The sequence below is a fragment of the Phodopus roborovskii genome, unplaced genomic scaffold (genome assembly GCF_943737965.1).
Source record: "Phodopus roborovskii unplaced genomic scaffold, PHOROB, whole genome shotgun sequence".
Taxonomy (NCBI): Eukaryota; Metazoa; Chordata; class Mammalia; order Rodentia; family Cricetidae; genus Phodopus; species Phodopus roborovskii.
The window spans coordinates 4,315,712-4,340,134 of NW_026126409.1; the positions used below are offsets into that span (position 1 = coordinate 4,315,712).

Here is a 24,423-nt window from a genome sequence, read left to right on the forward strand (position 1 = left end):
CCAATAGTTTAACAATTAATATGGCATCTGTGTGTTCATTTGGGGCAAGACAGCTGAGGAACTGGGTGGGAAATCCAGCAATAAACATTTCCTTACATTTTTCCCTTTATAGACTCTGTCCAACAGGAATGAATGGACTTTTGAGATTGGAACCAATTGCTGTTTGATAATACTTTATAATTTCACAGGAACATGTCTGTAGCTTATTTCTAAGCTGAAGAAAAAGCAGGCTGTTTGAAGTAGACAGAAATGAATTATTTAAGTATTTTAAATTTGCTCTTTGTTGCCTACTAGACTTTCAGGAACATCTTAGCATTCCTTCCTGTAATTGAAACCATTTATAAAGAGACATTTTTGATCAGTGATCAGATTCAGCATCTTAAGATTTATTGAAACACCGTTATTTAACATGGTCTGCATGGTATATGGATACTGTGATATTTTAAACAGGGGGAAAAAAATTAACAGAAATCCCAATACTGAGGTGGAGTGTTGCCAGAGCAAAAACAAATAAATGAATAAAAACTGGCATAGGTATGATGTTTTTAAGGATGTTGGGCCTCTTTTCATTTGCCCTCCTGTATTGGAAGAGAGAATCATCATGAATTGATATCATTGCGTAGCCCAAATGAAGAACCAGCTATCTATATTTCCTAAAAGCCCAGATCACAGTCTTGCATCTTCATGTTCATTTATGTTGGGGCATCATGGAGGGTGAATTCCAAGGTGAAGTCCTCAAGTCCCTATGCCCCACCTTTCCACCAAGATTTCCTCTTTTTCTTCTCTTGTCAACTCTTCAGAGAATGGGTAGATGTGACTGTTACCCACAGAGTTCGTTTTCTCTAGTTAAGATTGAAGTTCATCACCTTCGTTGCAGTTTCTCTCAGTGTGCCAGATTCCTGAGCAGAATTTGGTGCTGTGTCTGCTTTAGTTCTTTTCCCTGTCTGTTTGTGGGGCTGTTTTCTCCTGCACTAGCTGGTCCCCTCACAGGGCTCATCTCTCTTCCCAACAGAGGGTTGAAGAGGAAGCATTGGTGAAGAATAGCAGTGCGTGTAAAGATTACCTCATTGAAGCCATGAAGTACCATTTGCTGCCAACAGAGCAGCGCATGTTAATGAAGAGTGTGCGGACCCGGCTGAGGACACCCATGAACCTTCCCAAAGTAGGACCTATTGTTCACAGTTGTGCTTGCTCCGTCCACAGGCCCACAGTGAGCTGTTAATGGTTTTGAGCATCTGAATATCTGTGCCTCGTTGTCTCAGCTTTTGTGCATGGGAAATGTGCCCAAGAATGCATCATAGAATTTATGATTTAGTCCCTCTTGACTACATGCTAAGGGTAGGGAGTATTTAATTCATTTAATCATTTTTAAAAACATTTTCCTTTATTTTATTTGTGTGTGTGTGTGTGTGTGTGTGTGTGTGTGTGTATGTGTGTATGTGATATATGTGCACACATGAAAACCCAAAGGAGACATCAGAATCCTTGGATCTAGGAGTTAAAGGCAATTGTGAGCCACTCCATATGGTTGCTGGGTGATCTAAACTAATGAGCCATCTTTTCAGCTCAATTTATTTAATCGTGTGTGAGTATGTGTATATGTGTGTGTAGGAACACATGCATGCAAGTACCCACAGAGCTCAGAGCAGGCATTAGATCCCCTGGAGCTGGAGTTACAAGTGGTTGTGAATTATTAACCATAGATGCTAGGAGTTGAACACACACATTCTCTGCAAGAGCAGCAAGCATTCTAACGTACTCTAAACCAGAGAGCCATCTCTGGAGCCCCATTATTTTGTCTATAAATCCTATGACATCACACTCCAAGAAGGGAAGACAATTGGTTTTGTCCCTTCTCAGTTCCTCCACTTTAAGTAGCAAGTGGGAAAAAAGAGGGGAGTTAGACTAAACAGCAAGATTTCTCTGTGAGCAAGGGAGTTTATAACGGATCCTGGTGTTTTCATAGATGTACATGATAGGATGAAATATGATCAATAGATCAGTCAGTTCCAGCTCCTAGTCCTTGTTGTATACAGTTTGACAGTTCCCTATACTTTTTAAAAGTATATTTTTAGATTTCTATTTTACTTTATATGTATGAATGTTTTACTTGTATATATGTCTGCATACCACATACATGCTTGGTTCCCACAGAGACCAGAACTTTGTATTTCCTGGAACTGGAATTAAAGATGGTTATGAACTGCCTTGTGAATGCTGGGAATGAAACCCAGGGTTTCTAGAAGAGCAGCAAGTGCTCTTATACACTGAGCCATCTCTCCAGTCTCTTCAGCCCCAAGTTACCATTTCATTGATGCTTGTTAGTTTCTCTACATAGTGTGTGTGTGTGTGTGTGTGTGTGTGTGTCCGTCCGTCCGTCCGTCCGTCCATCTGTCCATCCGTGTGCATGCAGGTGCACACGTGGATGTCAGGGGACAACTTGGGAGTCCATTCTTTCTTTCCCCCATATGGGTCCTGGAGGTTGAACTCCCATCATCATGCTTGGTGGCAAGCACGGCTCTATCTCAACACCCCCTCTCAACTTTAGTACTTCATAAATCTTTCATATATGTGAGGGGAAGAATAAAAGCCTTCTTAGTTCACACTCAATCCCCCTGGCATCTTCAACTGTACTGCAGAGAGGCCTTTAGAATAAAGATGAATTCTGCCTAATTTCCAGGCTAAATATGGCACTTTTGCAGAGCTAAGGAGCCGTTGGTAAAATCCTATCAATTGTTTTATTTTCTCTTTGTAAGACTTAAGTTCAGTTAAGTATTCTCCTGAGCCTCTTTGGTGTGACCTCCCTTTCCCACTGTTAGGTACTTCCAGATTTTCCATGTGTTAGCTGCTGTTTCTGGTGTGCATATGGATTCATGGAGCATCTCTGGTATTTCACTTCCTTGGGGTTTCCCCGCCTTCCTATGGGAGGGGCAGCAGACATGGTGACAGTTCAAGTAGCATCACAACTTTGAGTGTATACCTTCTGCATGCACTGTCCTTTCTCCAATGTTTGTTTCTGCACATAGCTTTTGGAAAAGGTGCCTGTGTGCTGTGTGGGAAGTTTTTCTGTGGGACCAAGTATTCGAAATTTTTTCTAAGTAAGTAAGTGGGAGTGAAGCAGGATTAATATATGCATGCATATCTTGTAGTAATGATATCTTTATTGTAGTCTTGAAGGGTCAAATAGAATAAAACACAGTAGCAATGCTGAGGAAATTACTCTAAAATCTGAGATAGTGCCACACTAATGTTTTGTCTTATGTTACTTTCTGGCTAGCACTCACTAATTGCACGTAGGACTTTTCAGTCCCGCATATTAGTTTTGCATTCTAAGTAAACTATAGGAGGATTGCATGAAGCGTCCTTATATTTGGATATCATAATGAGAAGCTCTGTGCTTTTTAGACTTATTTTTAATTTTTACTTCTGTGTCTATGCGTACAAATATCCATGTGCATGCTGGTCCACGTGAAATCCAGAAGAGGGCATTGGACTCCCTGGAGAGGGAGTCACAGGCAGTTGAGAGCCATCCAGCCTGGGCATGGGAACTGAACTCTACTAGAGCAATACACACGCGTAGTCACTGAGCCATCTCCAACCCCACTATAGATGTCTTAGTGCTGCATACTTTTTCAGTTAGCCCCTGTTCCCGCCCCGCCCCGCCCCCCCCCACACTTTTTGGTAAAGAGTATTGATGTATTTCTGGATGAAGAAAGTCTAAGTGACCTGTATTCAGGACAACCCCTGCTATTCACTTGTCTCCCCACCTCTTACCCTTCTCTGGTGTTACCTTTAATTACTCCCTACAGAAGCTCTTCCTGTCCTGTTGATGCTTGTGTGCTATATCAAACAGTGTGGCTCTCGGGGTTAAGTGTCTTTTATAAATAAGTAATGACCTATGATATAAGCGGCCCCTTTGCTGATCTCAACACCCACATTTCCCAGTTCACCGCTGTGCCTGCTGTCCTGAGCTCGCATGCATTCCTCCTGGTTTCTTTCTTCTGGTCCTTGGGTACAAGGACCTTCTATCCCACTCTGTTTTTCATGGAGAAGTAAGATGAAGATGTTGTCCCTGTTCACTGCAGTAATGCACTTTCTCTTCTGTTCTCCTTTCCATGTGGGAATAATGAATCCAGTTTGAGAACTGTGGAATCTACCAACCACTATGCTGACTGAGGATTTTAAACTATTCCGGGGGCTGGGGAGATGGCTCACTGGTTAAGAGTGCAAACTGTACTTTTGGAGGACCTGAGTTTGGTTCCAGCATTCTCATCCGCTGGCCTCTCTCTGTAGGCACTGTACTGGATGTGCACAAACCACACCCAAGCGCACACATATACACACATACACAAAGTAAAAATTGGAAACAAAATCTTTAAAATACCTTTACTTTATTCTGAGGTTTGACATTTGAATTGGGCTTTATTAGATTGCGGTTTGAAGACAGATCTATGTACAGGCTTGATTTGATGCGCCATGCAAGAATAGCTTTACAGTCTTGCCCCTACCCTTTTATTGTTTCTTTGGCCTCTTGGTAATAGGGCGCAATGATTTTCTCTAATGCTCCTTAGCTCCTTATTTATTTGAGTTCAGAACTAGAAGAATAAACTGAAATAATTGCACCATTGGTTCATGCTAAGCTTTAGCACCTTAAGAGTTTTTCTGCTTTACTCCGTAACTAATAACAGGCTACTTTTTTTTTTTTTTTTTAACTTGTGATTTACTGGGAATCTGGAATCATGCTTTCTGTGTACACATCTCTCTGTAGTTTTAGGTACAGGTAGGTGATGATGTAGTTTTAGGCACAGGTAGGTGATGATGCAGTCACTGTCACAACCCCCCTCCCCAATTTTGTGAGCTTCTTTATGTTGGTTTTGTTATTGTTGGTTTATTTTTAGTATTCTTCTCTTACCATGATCACATCTTTCTCCCAGAGCCCTGCCCATTCTCCCTAGCTTTCCATACTAACTGTGACATTGTCCTGACATGATAGCTTTTATTCCCCATTGCCAGAAAGGTGCCCGTGTGTGGTGAAAGACAAAAGTCTTGTCCATCTTCCAAAGTCTTTGCTCCAGCTCCCTAGGAAACTTTCACTGACTCATGGTCACTCTCCTTTTTGTGGTTCCCAATAGCAGCTAGTGTCTGTAGGTTTGGACTGTGTACAGTTGCACATTGGCATTGAATTCCATCCTGGGTGTTAGTTAGATCCTCAGTGTGATCTGTAAGCTCGTGGCATGTAGTGAGTGACCATGCCCTATGTGACCCCTATCATAGTTCTAGGCAGATAGTAGTGTGGTTAATCGGCTGTCCCATTGACCTGAGGAAACTCTGCAGCCCTCTCATGATGTTATGATGATGGTTTATTTATGGAGCGTTGAGAGGCCTCTTTCCTTAAGATCTCATCTACTCCAGCTACCCTCTTTCAAATAGTTTCTCCATCTGTGAATCCTCTACTGTCCTTTCACTCACTGCCTAGTAACACACTTTACTTCCGTTTCTTCTGGGCTGAAGTAGTCTTACCTCTGATCACTGCAGAACCAGAGTCTGGTTTACAGCAAGCCCCATGATAACCTGCAGCCTTGTCTGTGTTGGCTGCCTACTGTTTTTGCCTTAAATACTACGTTTGTTTGAGTGGCTAGAAGCCTCTTTAGGTTTCGGAAAGCCTAGTTTTAAACCAAATGCGCTAGATGATAGAATTGCAGTTCTAACACGTGCCCCTTGCTGATGGTGTGTGTGTTGGTTAGGCAGCCATTTTCCTCCAGCATGCTGTGCCCTTTTCATCCCATTGCTCTTCTTGTCAGTGTCTGTAGGATATTGTCAGTCTCTTGAGGAGGTGATAGCAGCGGTTCAAGCACTTACATTTCTTCCCTTTTAGTTGATGGTGGTAGTCGGGGGCCAAGCACCGAAGGCCATCCGAAGTGTGGAGTGCTATGACTTCAAAGAGGAGCGATGGCACCAAGTAGCAGAGCTGCCTTCCAGGAGGTGCAGAGCAGGTGAGCCCGGGGTGTGATGATCACCTCTGCTTCTGGGTCTGTGGGAGCACTGAGGTCTTATTGCAGTTGTTAGGGGAAAATGTTTATAAGACACCAAGCATGGTAGTCTGTGTCTTTAACCCCAGCTCTCCAGAGGTGGAAGCAGGAAGATTAGTAATGCAAGGTCATCCTTAACTACATAGCGAGTTCAAGGCCAGCCTGCACTACATGAGACTCTGTTTAAATTAAAAAAGAAGAAGGCCGTGTAAAAGCCTGGCTGAACCTCTTCTGTGGAAAGGATAACAGCTCTTTTATTTTTTTGGAGACAGGGTCTATGGGTCTGTAGCCCAGGCTGGCCTTGAACTTCCTGTTCTTCCTGCCTCAGCCTCCCAAGTGCTAGGATTGCAGATGTCTTCCATTGTGCCTGGTTGTTGTGCTGTCTTCTTCATCTTTAGGCATTGTTCTGGTTTTCCAGAACAAAAGGAAGATCTGGAGATTTGCTGACTGTTTTCCTAGTTACCGTAATGAAATATGGATAGAGAAAACTCTTCTTGGAAATGTCCAGCCAAGCTATATGCAATGGTTGTTTCCATCCTAGCGTTTGTTCTACAGATGGATTGAAGCAGATGTTATTTGGCCCAAACTACTCAAAGGAAGCACTTACAAATCTTGAGAATCTCTACTGGGCCTGAAATACAGACCCATTGTTCTTAGTATAGTGTCTTCCCATGACGGTTATTTCCCAGAAGCATGTTCTGTGAGATTGTTACATTCCAGCGTATTCAGTTCTCTCATTCTGTAAGAGTCAAGGACCAGGGCTGTAATCCACTAGTAGAGGTCCTGCTTAGAACATATGGGGACCAGGATATATATTCTCATTCTCTCTCTCTCTCCTTTCTTCCTTCCATCCCTCCTTCCCCCTATTGGCTACTCTTTAGTTTTAGTTTTATTTGTTTATGGGGTGCAAGACCAGGCAACCACTCTACTACCAGATCACCCATACTCCTAGCCCACAAGTTTTCAATGGGACATTGAAACTTTTTAATCTTATCCTCCATCAAACTGCAATAGTGGATTTCTAGTACACACCTCATGGTGCACTTTGATTTTATGTCTCTTACAAATGAAGAAGAAATTTTCAAGACTGACTCAGTATTTAAAGCTGTCAAGACTTTTGTGTTCTGACAAACACTGGTAGACTTTCTTAATCATAGCCTGCCTTCAAAACGGGTAACCATTGAATGGCATATTCATCCTGGATTGATGTCTTCCTTTACAGGGATGGTATATATGGCTGGGCTTGTCTTTGCTGTTGGTGGTTTTAATGGTTCCCTAAGAGTCCGCACTGTTGATTCCTATGACCCGGTGAAAGACCAGTGGACCAGTGTTGCAAACATGCGAGATCGAAGAAGCACGCTGGGGGCAGCTGTGCTAAATGGATTGTTATATGCAGTGGGGGGCTTTGATGGCAGCACAGGTAATTTCTTCTCTCCTGCATCACTGTTAGAATTAGCATAATAACCACATGTTAAAATTAGCATATAACTGAATGTTCCTAGCAGGCATTATACACTGAGAATTTCTTTAAAGGCTAGTATGGGGAAATTTGTGGACAAGAGAAACATAAGTTTGAAGATAGCCATGGTGAGAGCTTGTCTCAAAACCTTAAATTAAATTTTTTCTTTAAAAGGTATGATTGAAGGCTGGAGAGATGGCTAAGTAGCTAAGAGTGCTTGCTGCTCTCTTAGAGGACTAGAGTTTGGTTCCCAGCACCCAGTTAGAGCTGCTCACAGCCAACTGTAACTCCAGCTCTAATGATGTTTAGCACCCTCTTCTGGTCTAAATGGGCACTGCAGTCATGTGTGTGCACACGAGCTCCCCCCCCCCCCACAGGAACACATAACCATTTTAAAAAGATGTAACAGTACAGATAATATAAATTTTGTTTCTTATGCATTAATAACCGTCACTCTTTCACATTTCAAAGCATATGAATGGCAACAGCTTGAGTAGAAGCTTCCAGTAGTCATTCCTATCATATAATTAGTATGCTTTTCCATTTCTTCTTTTAATATTAGCCCAATGTAAAATACCTGACATTACTTCCCCTAGTGGTGTTTACACAAAAAAAGCAACTGTGTCTTTTTGGAAGCGGAAATGAAGGGTATTATGCTTTATCCCAGGTTTATCGTCTGTGGAAGCCTACAACATAAAGTCTAACGAATGGTTTCACGTGGCTCCGATGAACACGAGGAGGAGCAGTGTGGGTGTGGGTGTTGTTGGAGGTAGGTCTGGCAGTTCCCCCAGGTGAGCATTTGCAGATACTCTGGGCCATTGGGTTCTGGGGAGGGGTGCATCTGGAGACCTGAGCACTATTATAAGTGGACGAAGGAGAAGCAGTGGTTATATATTTTAATTGCTCTTTTAAAATTAGCCCATTTGTATAAATTAAACTATGTAAGCCCTTTCTGCCTTCCCCTCCCTCTTCTTCCTCCGCCCCTCCCTCCCTCCCTCCCTCCCTCCTTCCCTCTATCCTTCTCTCCCTCTTTGTGACGTATATAAGACTGCCAACTAATTTTTTTTTTTACCTTACTGGGACTTGAACCCAGACATTAGATAAGTACTTTCTTCCCTAATTAGCACCCAGCTCTTACACCTGTTCTTATTATAGTTGTTGTGGGGGCAGTTCAGGTCATTATACATCCAATAGGCTGTATCTAGACAAGGGCCATTTAATATTCAAGGGGCAGTTGCTGTGGTTTAGTTTATATCCTACTTACTTTCCAGTTGGGGGAAACCTCTGTGTGTTATTTCTCTGGTATGATTTCCCTCCCCCCAAATTCTAGCTTAGGCAAATTTATGTTTTTCCATTTCCTCTGATGGTAAGTAAAATTGTTTTTTAGGCAGAGTCTCACTATATATCTGTGGCTGCTCTAGAACTCACTATGTGGACCAGCCTGGGCTAACCTCATTAGAACAACCTGCCTCTACCTCCAACCGATAATATTAAAGGTGTGCGCCACCAGTCCCAGCTTTCTCTTTACTTTTAAAACTAGTTTTCATGGGGCTGGAGTGATATCTTAGCAGTTAGGACCATCTACTGCTCTTCCAGAGGACCTGAGTTAGATTCCCGGCACCCACATTAGGCACCTCACAACTGCCTGTAACTCCAGCTCCGGGGGCATCCAATGCCTCTGGCCTCTGTCGGCACCTGCATTCACATGCAAGTGTATGTGTGTGTAAGTAATAATAATAAATATTTTTTTAAAATGATTTTCTTAAAATACAATTGAAATATCATAGAAACTTCCATTTGACTTAAATAATTCCATCTATCACCACAAAATCCCCACTTTCCTTAGTAATCACTTGTCCCTTGTACTCAGTAATCACTACTTCCTGTCACTGTACATTTCTCCCTTCTAGATGTTTACATAAATGAAATCATATGACTGCTTTTCTCATTTAGCATGTTTTTAATGTCACTCATGATGTATATTAATACTTTATCCATGATGTGGTATTAGAACCTCATAGCTTTTTCTTTCCAGATATTTCATTGCATTCTGGCACTGACTTCCCTTTTTCTTTTTCTTCTTAAATATATATGGATCTTTTGCTTACATGTATACATGTATGTCTGTGAACCATGTGCACAGTGTCCATGGAGACCAGAAGAGGGTGTCAGATTCCCAGGAACTGAAGTTGGAGATGGTTGTGAGCTCCCATGTAGATGCTAGGACTTAAACATGGGTCCTTTAGAAGAGCAGCCATTGCTTTTTACTGTTGAGACATCTGTCTGGTCCCTCTGCTACTCACTCATGATTTAAGGCCCTGCCCCAACTTATTAAGATAACTGATATTTCTGTTTTCCAAGATCTTGTTCATGCACCAGCTAGTGTTATCTAAAGTCATGAGTGTACTACTCTCTGCTATCAGTCAGACTTTGGTGGTGCACGCCTTTAGTCCCAGCACTTGGGAGGCAGGGGCAGGTGAATCTCTGTGAGTTCGAGTCCAGCTAGGTCTACAGAGCTAGTTCTAGGACAGGCTCCAAAGCAATACAGAGAAACCTTATCTCAAAAAACCAAAAAAGAAAAAAGGAAAGAAGGAAGGGAGGGAGGAAGGGAGGGAGGAAGAAAATGCAAGAGAAATGTAAGAAAAAGTGCATTGTCTATTCCATGCACTCTTTGTAAATATGATTTGATCATTCTACATGTTACTTATTTAGCAAGATTGTGTTTTAAAAAGCAGGGATACTTCAAGCAGAAGCTCTGTTGCCACAGAGCAAGAAATGTTCACATTTTGTGATAAGGAAATAGATTGCTTGATTGCTTATTTGGGTTTCTCTGTGGTTCCATGTCTAGGTTTGCTCTATGCTGTGGGGGGTTATGATGGAGCCTCACGACAGTGTCTTAGCACAGTAGAATGCTATAATGCTACTGCAAACGAATGGACCTACATAGCAGAGATGAGCACCAGACGGAGTGGAGCAGGTAAGTAGAAACCCTAGTCAGCAACCGAGGGGAAATGACGGATGGGCATCAGAGTATGGGGTTTGGAAATGTATGGTGTTTTTCTTGGCTCTGCTAAGTGCTTTTAAGTGGCAGTGATAAGTACCATGTGCATTTTATAAAGAGTAAAAGCTTCCAAGCCTGAAAAGAGTCTCTGCTTTAGTTACATAATGTCGTTTTGTCATTCCTTTTAGGTGTTTGTTTTTAGCTTATTTGGGAAGTTGTTCAGAAAGCAGATCTCTTCAAGGCCATATCTTTCAAATTGTATGCTTTTACAGACTGAACGCCTGGAGAAAGTCCTTTGTGGGAGGATTTTTTTAAAGGTTGTTGAATCTGTTCCTTCTGTTTGACTTTCTTATTAGAATAGCAGCTCTTACGAAGGTCCTTGCCAGTCCGTTCCCTTCCATTTCCACAGTGTTGAGCTTTTCCATCAGTGTCTTTCCAGTGGGAGGTATGACTTCCCAGTTTCATCCAGAGGCATGTGTGTCTGCTGCCCCGTACTGCAGGTTTCTTTCCTCCTTTGCTTTACTGTGATTTGCTTGGTTGTGTTTTATAGGTGTTGGCGTCCTAAACAACTTATTATATGCTGTAGGAGGTCATGATGGTCCTTTAGTACGGAAAAGTGTTGAAGTATATGATCCCACCACCAATGCCTGGAGACAGGTTGCAGATATGAACATGTGCAGAAGAAATGCAGGTATCTGTTGAATCCAAGATCATGCCATCCATACTGCATTTTTTAGGGATGGTTTCCCAGTTTTCCCTGTGCATTTCCATTGCTAATCTCATTCCCTGATAGACTTGAAAGGTTTCCAGTGCAAATGCTTATTTAAGAAGCCCTTAAAGTGAATATTCACACACGGCTCAGTAGCAGTGTTACGGCCCTCGCATCACATGTGTAAGACCCAGCCTTTGATCCATAGCACCATCAAAGTAACTTTTTTAACAGTTTAAGAAACCAGATATGGTAGATCATGTCCTAACATTTGGGGTGCTGAAGAAGGAGGAGTGCTGTGAGTTTGAGAATATATAGAGGGCTCCATGTCAGCTTGGACTGGCTGCAGAGTAAGACCCTGTATCAAAATAGATAAACACATATAAGGCCTATTTGGTAGAATGCTTGCCTAGCATTTGTGATGCCCAGGGTTCAATCACTAGAGCCATGTAAATCAGGTGTAGTGGTGAGTGCTTTTAACCTAAATGTTCCATTGATGTTTGCAGAAGCAGGAGAGTTGAAAGTTCAAGGTCATCTTTAGATATTTTGTGTGTGTGTGTGTGTGTGTGTGTGTGTGTGTGTGTGTTGTCATGCTATATTCTAGATATATCTAGATATAGCATGTTGTCTTGATACTGTAGAGACCTTATATTTTATGCCAGCTTTTGGAGATCTTTGTAGACTGATGAGATTGCTGGTAGAACCCTCTTTACTTGATACTTGAGCTCATTTGTTTTTAATGTAAACACCTTTGAGTTCGTACCTTGTATCACGTACTAGTGAGCTCAGTTCTTAGTGGATATGTGCAATTGGGTAATATCAACAGGGTGTTAAAAACTACTTGAGCCAAGTGTAATTACGCACATTTGGGAGGTAAAGGGAAGGGGATCTTGGGTTCCAGCCAGTCTGGACTATATAACAAGACTTTTTTAAACAAAGTAAATTATTATTCATATCTGGAGGGGAAGTCTCAAGAGCTTGCTCTGATGTAATATAATTCAGGATTCATTGAGAAACCAGTAGCCACAACAAAAACTAGTTTTAAGAATACAGAGGTCTTTGGGGGTCAGAGTGCTGCAGTCTCCTGTTTCCCACAGACCTTTTGAGACATGGGTTAGCTGGAAGTGCGTTTCACATTGTGTGAAAATCACACTTACGTAACCCAAGATGTTATAAGCCAATTACCCCATGTGGCCTCCTGATGTAATAAAAAAACACAGGAGACATAAACTGTATGGGACTTGAGCAACAGTACACTGATTTACAGTACATGTTTCTTTGATAAGTAGAAGGATGTTCTTCAGAATAATTACATGACCTGTTATGTGTTGTTTGTAACCACCAATACAGTGTATTTACACAGTGGGCAAGGCTATAGGTGTGTTTATACCATCATTACCAGAAATACATGCTACAGTTTCAGGCTAGCCGCCCCAGGCAACAGCATCACTAGGTCGTAGGAATTCCCATCTCTGTTATACTCTTAGGGGATCAGCATTTTTATCCAGCCCATGACTGCCCTAAATTTATATGACACATAACTATACTTAAAGGATTCCTAGGAGGGAAATGCTAGTCTTCTCCTGCCCTCCCCATCACCTAAGTTCCTGGTGATTCTCAAGGTTACCGTGCACCACTAAATTCAGTTGCTAGATGTACTCCCTAAAAATGCTATTTGTTTTTGTTTGTTTGTTTTGGTTTCTTTGTGGCCAGAGGGGAACACCAAGTACAGGACAGTAAGGACTGTGAGTAGCAGAGCAGAATTTATAATTAACTATTCAGCCATGGACTTTACCCAGTCAGTTGTATTTGGTAAGATATTGAAAGTCTTTCAGCAAGAGATTATCTAAAAGGATTGCAGCACTCACAGGTCTGGGCCTTGGGTAGAGTGAGTACTTGATTTAGGGTATAAGGATATGGGATTAGGTAACCTTCATTTGGTGTTTCTGGCCATCTGAAACAAGCATCTGATGAGCTCTCTAGACCCTGTTTACTTAATCTAGTCTAAAGGCCTTATCCAGGCACCCCCTTTGGAAAGAAGGGCTCATCTGGCAAGGAGGGAGCAGGGCATGGGGAAAGGTGAGGGCGTCACAGAAGTTTGAGTTAGCAAGCAATTTACAAGTCATATTTTAAAAGTTTTCATAAGCATGGTAAACTATATCAAAGTGGAACAAAAAAAAAAAAAAAATCCAGGCATGATAGCACATCCCTATACTTTTAGAACTGGGGAGATGAAGGCAGAAAAGTCTTGCATTCCAGGCTTCTCTGCATGATGTAACTACTTCAGGGTAGCCTGGACAGCATATGGAGATATTGTTTAAACATCACCACCCCCAAAGACAGAATGGAGGAAAGGGAAAATTGTGATGTGGAGAATGGAGGGGGGCGGCTGGCTAGGGTTACAAGTCTTATAATGTTTAAGACATCTGTAATAGGTTCTCAGTAGGTGTTTGGTTGAGATAAAGTAAACCAAACAGATGGGAACTGCCAAGTACGTGAGGAAAGTTTGTCCTTTTGGTGAAGGGGTTTGTTTTCCAAAGCTCTACAGGACTGGGACATTAGTAAACTTACAATTCGGAAGGGATAGCGGTGCTGCTGGAGTGGGTGCAGTAACTGACCTCCTCTGCAATGGGGTGCTCTTTCAGTTGAGAGCCCGACATGAATTAGCTCAGGAAGCTTAGCCTTGAACTCATCAGGCCATCTGGGCCTGTTGGATTTCCTCACCATCCGTGTGTACACGTGTGAACCTCAAGGAGCTTGTATGCAGCGGCATCAGCTTCTAAGTATTTTGAATTGTTTGGAAACAGTTGAGTCTGAGGAAAAGAGAGAGAGAGAGGATTCACTCCCTTTCAGTGTAGCTTTGAATATGTATTTTTGAATACTTATTTTGGAAATTTCTCACTGCAGACCAGGTCAGGCCCAAACTTTTTATTCTCCTGCCACCGGAGTGCTGGGAGCTCGGATATGTGTATGATACCATGCCCAGCTTAGGTTCTTTACTTAAAAAATAATTCAGCTGTGTGTGGTTGTTTTGCCTGTGTGTATATCTATGTTTGCTAACGGTGGAGGCTAGAAGAGGGCATAGGATCCCATGGAATTGTTTCAGATGGTTGTTATCACAGTTGCCATGCAGGTGCTGGGAATTAAACTCCAGGTCCTCTGAAAGAGCAGCTAGTGCTGTCAACTGCTGAGCCATCTTTCTAGCCCTAGACATAATTAAGTTGAAATATAGTGTTTACCTCTGAATTCTTTTTTAAAAAAACTATAGTAAATAATTTTATGAATATGCAAACATATAGGTGCTTTTTGTTCCTCCTTTTAAATATCTACCAGTATGAAAGAACTAGATAAGCATGGTTTTATACACATGAAAATGTGTGCAGCCATTAAGATTATGTAGATTACTATTATTTTGGAGAAATATTCTAAGTATGGTGTTTGTCAGACTAATTGGGTTACATAAGCCAAGCATGATGGCTCACCCGGGCAGCCCCAGCACTCAGGATGACTCTGAGCTGCAGAGGGAATTTTAGGCCATCCTGGGCTACAGAATGAGACCTTATCTCAAAAAGAAAAGGAAAGAAAAGAAAAAGAAATTTGGGTGTGATGGCTCAGGTCTGTAATCTTACCACTTACAGGTAGAGACAGAATCAGGAGTTAAGATCATTTGATTACACAATGAGGTCAAGGCAAAGTGAGATGCTGTCATCTGCAGAAAAAGAAAGTACAATTAGTATTACCTGTTTGGGGTTAAGAAGAAAGAGAGCAAGAGAGAGTGTGTGTTGTTTATAGTAGAGATCAGTATTTTAAAAGTTGTTCTAGAAGCTTTGGAACTTTTTCCAAGCCAAAAATAATTATTCTAGTAACCAGATAAAGAATACTGTTTTCCCCGCCACCTCGTCTTAAAGACGGATTCAGTACGTGCCCAGGTTGCCCCTGAACTCACCATCTTCTTGCCTCAGCCTCCAGCCACCATTGTCTTATCTCTTTGGCAATGCCAGACATTAAACCCAGCACCTCATACATACTCTGAAGGTGTTCTGCTACTGAACTACAACCCGGCTGGCTCCCTTTAGAAAGAAAACAAAATAGCTTAACCATCCCATGTAAAACTTGAAATTACAATTTTTTTTTCCTTCTAGGCTACTGCTCTACCACTGAGCTCTACCACTAGCACTCATGTCAACCTTCTGTTAATATTTTCTTAGAATCTCCTAAAAGCTGACATTGAGAATCTTTTACCACTTTGACCTTTCTCCCTCCCTCCCTCCCTCCCTGCATATTGAAATATAAGTAAAGCTGTTGTGCTTAAGTGATTTAGTTATAGCTATATCAGCTGCTGCAGTAATGGTGTACACAGTAATAGTGCACACAGTAAATGGTGCACAGTAGGAGCTTTGCTCAAGTAGGTCTCACATGTCATCACCCCCCCCACACACACACCCTCATTTTATAGCCCATCACTTGTATTATCCAAGAAAGCATGTAGGGGTTGTTGTGCTCCCTTGAAGGTTGAAATAATTGTTTTCTCTCTGTATAACTTCTTAAGGTGTTTGTGCAGTTAACGGTCTGTTATATGTTGTTGGAGGAGATGATGGTTCCTGTAACTTGGCATCGGTAGAGTATTATAACCCCACAACAGATAAATGGACAGTTGTATCCTCTTGTATGAGCACGGGGAGAAGTTATGCAGGTACGGTGACTTCATTCTTTGTCTCTTGGCATGCAGGTGACATCCTCATATTGTAACTCATTTTCCTGTAAGAAAATCTTTTATATGCTTAAACAGTGTATTGACAGTGAGGCACAAGCATTCTCATAATGTAATACTTAAAATACTTCACCTACAGCTCAGAAATATTTAATGTATTTTAGTGACTAAAAGCCTTATATGATGGAGAGTGGTTCATTAAGCAGCAAAGCTTTAATTCCTTAACCAAGAAGTGTGACAAAGGGGCTAGCAAGAGTGTTGAGTGGGCAAAGGCTTTCGCCAAGCCTGGTGACATGAATTCAGTCCCTGGGTCCTACATAATGGAATGAGCAAAATGACTCCCAAAATTGTCTTTTTATCTTTATACATGTGCTGTGACACATATGCCTTCTTTACCTCATAAGAAGTAAAATAGTTAATTAAAAACAAGTACGACTATCTCAGCGCATTGCCCGTGAGGCATGGTAGAATGCCTTACGTTGGTTGAATTTTGTAATTTCTGGCCCATTATCTCAAATAAAAGAAATTATAATAACCTTTAATGTAACAATGTCTTTAAAACTACATATTACATATTTAGTAAGTCTGATGATGTTTTAAGTAACAGAGTGTAACACAGTTAATATAATACTGGAGAGGGTATTGATTTTCATTAAGTAATCATCACTGCTGTTTATCCATCTTCCAAATGACACTTCACAGGAAACTATATAGCAGGATCCCAGAATAAAATAATGCAATATTAGGGGAAAATTTTTTCAGCTACTTCATTGAGTCATGACTGACATAGAACAGCTACTGTGCATTTTAGTACATATTTAGTAAATATATTTAGTATAAATCTCACACATACCCACAAGATTGACTATCACCACGATCAAGATGATGGACATATCCACTCTCCAGCATGTTTTCTGACTCTTTAAAGTATTAGGTAACATTTGTTATTTTCTGACAGATTCTCCCCAATAATAACTTCAAAGTTAAAAAAAAAAAGGTTCTAGGCCCAGAAGTCTGATATATGTAGAATTTATTCAGACCTAACAGAGCTTTCACAGCCATATATGTTAAAATGGTAGTGCAGGGGGCTGGAGAGATGGCTCAGGTCAAGAATGTTAACTACTTTTACTGAGGACCCAGCTCCAGGACACTCTCTTCTAGACTGTTTGGGCACCCATACTCACGCGTGCATAAACCCATACTCATGCATGCATAACCCCATACTCAAGCACACACATATATAATTAAGTAATGGTAATAAGTACTTTTTGTTTTAAAGAAAAAGCTGTATTAAAAAGAAAGAAAAAAAAATGATGAAAGCTGGAGAGATGGTATAGACATTGAGAGCACTTGTTGCTTTTGCATGGGACCCAGGTTCAGTTCCCTGCACCTTTATGATGTGTTAACAACCACGTCTGATCCAGTAAGTACCAGGTCATCCATGCCCTTCTCTGACTTCTGAGTTCACTGTGCTATGCACAGACATACATGCAAGCAAAACATTCATACACATAAAATAAACAAATGTAATTTTAATTATTTTATTATATACATGTGGATGTTTGCCTACATGCTCACTGCATGCCTGCCTGGTGTCCACATAGAACCAGGAGAAGATGCCAGATCTTCTGGAACTGGAGTTACAGAGTGCTCTGACCCACTGTGTGGGCGCTGGGAATTGAACCCAGATCTTGTAGAAGAGTAGTCAATGCCCTTAACCACTAAGCCATTTCTTCAGCCTGAACAAATCTGGTGCTTGTCACTTGGAGGAAAGTCACAGAAGCTGCCTGTGGCTTTAGCAGTGGAGAATTCTGGATTTTCTCCAAGGCCTGTGACATGTTTTATTTCTTCGTTCCTTCGTGCAGGGGTCACAGTTATTGATAAACCGTTATGAGCCTGCAGGATGATTTCAGCGTGTCTATACATGAGAAATTGCCACTGACAGGTCTTTCTGAAGTGACTGAGAGCCTAGCGCTTCTCCAATTGTAGCTGCACTTTACGTCTCAGAGAAGACGAGACCATCTGCCTTTAGAGGCCTCCGACACTGAAGATTATTTTTGGTAGAAGCACCGTGTAGGCTTTCTCCGAACTGAGCAGCAGCTGACTGACTTAACAAGAGACCTAGACTACAGTCCCTACTCTGTGGTGTTTAGGCAGCCGTTGCTTTCATAAAAAAAAACAAAAACAAAAACAAAAAACAAAACAGTTCTTATCAGCCTCAAATAACTATGGATTATTTTGTGAAAGAGAATAAAGTTAATGTGTGTTCTTGTAAAATTAAGTTTTATCTTTATTCTTCCTCCTTAAAAAATCTCTACTGGGAACAGAAAAATCTTTGGACAGATTAAAATCTATGTAAGTATACAACATAGTTGGGGGATGAAACTGTCTGCTTTTATAAATATCTTTGATTACATGAATATAATAAATTGTGTGCATATAAATGTGTGTCTATATGCTTTCCTTTAAATATGTTTGAAAAGATGTTTGAAACTTGATTATCTATTTATAATTGGCACAGTACTTTGAATTATGCCAGTACTACATTGTAAAACAGAGTTGTATTTTTTGATATTTAACAATGCTTAACACTTTAAAACGCCACTTCTGAGGAATGAACACGGTCTAACACACTTTAATATGTGTGATGCCAAACTTTTTTAAATAAAATATAAATTATGCTTATTTATTATTTTCTTTAATTTCATCTTGGTCATGTTTTGGTGTGTTTTTAATTTTTTTCTTAAAGTAATACTTTGGCATGAACATACCTGCAGGTTTTTGATGAATATAATGAATGTATGGAATTCAACTGAATATGCATGGTCTTAAGAATTTTTTCTGTGTGTATAAATTTAGCTGCTATTAATGGAAGAGAAAGCTTTCTGTGAGTAACCATGTGTATTGAGCAGATAGTTTTTCTGAGATCTTCGATTAATCTCTTTACAGATGACCAACATGTGTCTTTCTTGAATTATCTTTGAATAAAAGTTTGTATATTATTTGTTTCACAATGTCCTTGATTTTTATCTGTGTGACTCATTTGCCTGGTTTTTTGTTTTGTTTTGTTTTTCTTTCTTGTTTGTTTTGTTTTTGCAAAACTTGGGTTCTCCAACTTCATAAATCAACATAGTTTTTTCATGTTCCTAACCAATCTGTATTTATAGTTTTTACCCAAGTAACTTGTACTCTAAATCTATTAAAGCAATAACTGAGAAATTGTTCTCGAAGAAAAACTGACCTCAGCCATCAAAGTTAAATGATTGGTTAAATTTAAACTTTTTATATTTTCTTGCTTTTTATGACCAATAGCATACAGATTAAAACAAAACAAAACAACCAAGTAGCATTGATGGAAGGGTGAACCCTGCTGGGAAGCCACTGAGAACCTCTTGCTTTGATAATAAAATACAAAGAACTGGAGGATGGGAGTGGGGTGAAGTGCTGGACATAGCAGGAAGGGTAGAATTGAAAGGAAGTAATCAGATCCTGTGGTTGTTGGTCAGGAGAGGAATCTAAAGAGTTAACTTAGACTGTTGGCAAGTTATAATCAGGAAAGAAACATGGTAACATTTCTCTGTAGTTGATACAAATTGTTCAAATGTAAACAGAACCACATTACACAGTTGAAGTCTCTATTATAAAAGAAGATAGAATTTCATCAGCAAAGGTTTGTGTTTACTGGAGGGAACACAAATTTCCACATTAGTGCAGCCTCCCAGCATAGCCATTATTAGCAAACGTGTCATGGGTCTAGTGAAACTCAGTGGTTTCTCACAGAAGCAGCAAGAGCAGGCAGGATACAGACCTCTCTCTCCCACTCAGCTCCCATAGCAGTATGGGAGAAATGGTTCTCTCCCTTCTCACAACACAGAATGTTCCTGTGACTACATGTGTGTGGAGTGCCTTCCCACATCAGTAGTTTTCCCCAATGCTATTCCTGCGTAGCCTGTAGTTCAGTTCTACCCTGTCATATCCCACAAGGCCAAAGGCTCTGCCCCACCAGCCTCCCCACCCTCACCCCAGTTGACAGTCACTGGTACTTCTTCCCTACTGACTTGAAAAAGACATCAGTGACTCTCCCTTGTATGCCATCTTTTTGCTAGGCTAGCTCACAACTTGGGCAGACATGTTCTGGGTTGCATGACTTTATTTATTTATGAGACAGGGTCTCAAAAACAGCCCTGGTTGCTCTGGAATTTGCTATGTAGACCAAAGTGGCCTTAAACTCCACCTCCTTTGTCTCCTGAGTGCTAGGATTAAAGGTGTGTAACACCACACAGGGCTTGTATTCTGATTTGGTTCTGGAGATAGTACACAGCATGCAGATTAAGAGACATGTTGAGGTAAGGGGTGGAGGTTTCTCTTCTCAGAGCCACAAGGCTCTTAACACTTTCTCAACCACTCTAACAGGTCTTGCCTCAATCTCCTTCCCCTTACAGGTGGGGCTGGAAAGAACCATCCAGTCACTGATGACTAGTGCCTTCCTAAGTCATCTCATTAGCATAAATTGAGTGAGCAAACCAACCATTGGGTAATCAGCCTTGTGAAGTAGGAGCAGAGGACACAGAGACAGGGACTGGACCAAAACCAAGTAACATTTCATTTGATACTTATAAACTCTCAGTCAATCAAAGTTTTAACTACAGTTTTTTAACTGTTTCCTAAAAGGTAATTTCAGTCTGTTAGGATAGCGAGATTAACAATTTGGCTTGTCAGACAGCTTTGTCTTGGCTTTCTCGTTCTTTCTTGCTTGTCAAGGTTTGTCAGTTGCTGGATTCCTAACTGAAAATAGAAGACTTTGAACATGCCTCCTTCCCCTATTCCAGCCTTCATCTTCCCAGGTCAATCAAGCCACAGGTCAAAAAAGTACTCAGTAAACATTGGGTATGAATTCAGATTTAGGGTTATAACCATAAGATATGTGATCAATTGAACCATATGTATCCCTGTGAATTGGTTCAACTCTTACCTTAAACCTTGGAGATTTACAGCTGGACAGAAGTGGAGATTTGGCAACTCAATTGGCTTATTCCCCTACAGCTAAGGCTTAGGCACAGTGAAATGCAACCTGTCAAGGGACTCGGGCACAAAAAGAGCACTTTTTTTCCCCAAATTTTATGCAATCCTGTGACATAACACTACTTATTTTCTTAATTTTTTTTTCAATAATAAGAGTCAAAGAAATGTCTTTTATTTTTATTTTTTCCCTTTTCTATAGAGCTATACATTTTTCTCTACTCCCCTTCCCTCCTCCCCTCTCCCCTTCCACGCTCCCCACTATAGCCATTTTTTCTTTAATATTGTTAGATATATGTTCTTAAATATAAGAATATAACCTGTCTGTATAATGTTACTTGTATGTATGTTTTCAGGTTACCCCTTGATACTGGATAACCAATTGGGGGAGGTGGCCTTCTTTAAGGAAGACTTTCTCTGTGGTCCCCACGTCCCTTAGTTGCTATAGTTCTGTGTTTAAGGTTGAGGCTGCCTGAGCTTTCCTTGTCTCATGTTAGCATGTCTGTTGTCATGATTGGGGAGCTGGTTGGTGGCCCAAAAGAAAGCCATCACAGTGGATATGGCTTTCCTATTGTCATATCATCTCAACACAGCTGTACAAAAGTGAAGACGTGGTTCAAAATGTGCCCAGAGCTGTAGGCTTAGCTCTCCTGTTTTTGAGGACTCACTGTTCCATAAAGCAACTGCCATATACAAGCTTAGGCATTCTTAGCTCACTTCCTGGCTCAGGTTCAAGTCTTGACACCCCAGAGCAAGACCACTTCCTCAGCTTGGAATGGATTTTCACATGTGGAACACTGGGCCCCTAGAATGCTAAGGGCCAACTCTACCACAGAGCTACCCCACCAAGGCCTCAGCAGAATCACCCCTAAATGTCTCCAACTTCTGTTCTCTCATCTCCAACATGGCAATGGTGGCAACTATCTGGGTTATTGCAGGAGCTACATTGCACCATGTTCCACTCACAGAGATTTATTATAAAGGTATTTTCTGGGCTCAGTGAACACAAACCTGGCCATCTGAGGTCAGTCCCCAGAACCACATGGTGGAAGGGAGAACTGATTCCCCAAGTTGTCCTTTGAACACACAGAGAGACACTAAATGTACAAAAAAAAATAAAAAAAAAAACTGTAAAAAGCTTCACTTATCATAGGATATTGGAAACAAAATAGATGCTCTAAGGCAGAAACAGGAGGATTAGAGTTCAAAGTCATCCTTAAGCCATATGTCCAGTTCAAAGGCCAGGCTGCATGAGTGCTGTCTCGAGAAAAGTCGAAATCCAGAATAAACCCAGGAAGGCAAGACTAAAAACTCAAATGGATATTTAAAACAAACAAACAAACAAAACATCCGTACTACATTTTTCTCCGGGTTCTGCTAGAAACCAGCCAACGGAAATGACAAGATGTTACCCAGCGCGCCCCCGGCACCGGGCACCTTAGGAAGCCGCAGCTTGTTGCCACGGCGACACCGGGTGCAGGGCTGCCCCGCCTCGTCACGCCGTCACGCGCTCCCGCGGCGCCCCGCCTCCAGCTGCGCTGCGACGCCGACCACTGGCTGTCCGCACGGGTCTCACTATCCTCACTCCATCCGTGCAGCCAATGGCCGGCGCCGCCAGAATTCGTCGACTCGAGTCACACGCTGCCGGGTCTCGGGACGGACCAATCGCTGCATCGTGAGGGCGGGGCGGAATCAGGGCGGACCAATTATGGTAGGAGGCACTGGCCGCGCCCTCGGGGCCCCGCCCCTGAACCGGGAGAAGTAGTGAGGAGGCCGCTGCACCACCGGCCGGTACATCGCCGAGACCAGTCAGTCGGGGGGTCGCCAGGTAAGGAGCATTTCGAGCCGGGGCTGGGGTCGCGTGGAGGGCGGCTGAGATCGGGACCCTCGGGACTGGAGCGGCGGGGCCGGTAAGGATGCGGTGGGAAGGAACCTGGCTGTGCAAGACTCCAGGAAGGAGGCGAGGTCCTCAAGCGATGGAACTGGAATGCCAACACTTATACTGCCTTCTAAAGAGTTTGCAGTCATTCGGAGTCTGGATCATTGAGACTTTACTAAAACGCAGTTCCCACGGTGGCGGCGGGGGGGGGGGGCGGGAGTAAGGTGCATTCTGAGTTCGTGGTCTGGGAAGGTGTCTCAGAAGCACCTAGCGGATGAGTAGGAGTTGGTTAGGAGGCCACATTCAGCACCGAGGGATGGAATGCAGGAACCGCGTGTGGTTCCATGTTAGACAGGGATGTATAGATGACGGGTCCAGTCTTCACCTGTAAGGTTGCTGCCCACTCGAACCGTGAAAGTTTCACTCTTGTTTAGGTGGGGCCTGACACTGGCCTTAGGCCTTCTCTAAGCTGCAGTGCCAAAAGAGGGGACTCAGGGTGTCAGCCAGGCTTTGAGTTAATCAAGGAACCTTACGAATACGTTTCTTTGTTTCTTGTTTTGCCCCCCACTCTCCTCCCGAAGATCCAGTCTACCTGATTCAGATCGGGTTTCCAGGCGAGCATGTTGTTCAAAGATAAGGAGGCAGGATATTCACTTCAGTTCAATTACTTTCTCTGATGCTTTGTTCAGTTGACAATTACATGCCCATTTTCCTTCCTTCATTACAGAGTGTAAACTCGGGATTACTGAACTCTGCCTCAACATTATGCGGGACTTGAAGACTTAATCGAGGGGGTTGAGTTGGGAGAGACTGGAACACTTAAGTTGGAGATGATGAAGTTCCTCCAGTTAGGCATTAAAGCAAGCTTGGGCAGAAGCACTGATAAACTTTAGGATGCCTGGAGTTTTGACCTAGAGCCAAACTATCTTTGAATGGAGATGGCCTTTTGGATAATCAGAACTTAGATCAGGAGAGGAGTTATAGATAATGGATATTTTTAAACCATGCAATAGAATTATCCAAGACAGTGTTGGTTAGGAGGAACATCGGGCTGCCTGGCTCAAGAGGCTAAATCATCTTCTACTTGTAGCACCTTTATCCCCACCACAGCTCTTTTGTAATCGGGCCCCTTCTACATCATGTCCAATGTCAATGTAGAAAGTGCTTTTGCCCAGCAACTCTGTTCTCCTCTGTCCTCTTAGCTCTCTGTAGTTTCCCTGGTATCCTACTTGTCAAATCATTTTGTTATGCTTTGGGATGGCCAGGAAGTCAGGGGTAGTACAGTGACTGCAATCATAGACACAAATATTTGTCACAGGGAGTCTGTGAAATTTCTTGAGCCAAGTAAATATGTCAAGTAGAGAAATGTCAAATCTTTGAGATTGTTGTTAGTTGTATAGGCAAACACCTGTAATCCCAGTCCTCAGTGGTGGCAGAAGGATCAGGAGTTCAAAGGCCATCCTTATTTCATATTTGAAGGCCAACTTGAACTAAAACCCTCGTGTGGAAGGAAGGGAAGAAAGGAGGAAGGAAGGGAGGAAATTTCCAAAGGTATTGGATTTGACAGCAGGGAGGCTTAGTGATTTTTTTTTTTTTTTTTTTTTAAAGAATAAGTT

At 41.9% G+C, this 24,423-nt stretch overlaps 1 protein-coding gene across 1 annotated transcript in view; it reads left to right on the forward strand.

The window, feature by feature from the left end:
* Klhl2 (kelch like family member 2) overlaps positions 1 to 18,925 on the forward strand; it is a 110,588-nt gene extending 91,663 nt beyond the window's left edge. Inside the window, exons 8-15 of the mRNA XM_051181951.1 lie at positions 1,013 to 1,162; positions 5,876 to 5,993; positions 7,252 to 7,449; positions 8,156 to 8,257; positions 10,337 to 10,465; positions 11,040 to 11,180; positions 15,748 to 15,891; positions 17,775 to 18,925. Of these exons, the coding sequence (XP_051037908.1) occupies positions 1,013 to 1,162; positions 5,876 to 5,993; positions 7,252 to 7,449; positions 8,156 to 8,257; positions 10,337 to 10,465; positions 11,040 to 11,180; positions 15,748 to 15,891; positions 17,775 to 17,803 (1,011 nt within the window). The 3' untranslated portion in view covers positions 17,804 to 18,925. The remainder of the gene's footprint in view (positions 1 to 1,012; positions 1,163 to 5,875; positions 5,994 to 7,251; positions 7,450 to 8,155; positions 8,258 to 10,336; positions 10,466 to 11,039; positions 11,181 to 15,747; positions 15,892 to 17,774) is intronic.
* The last annotated feature ends 5,498 nt before the right edge of the window (positions 18,926 to 24,423 follow it).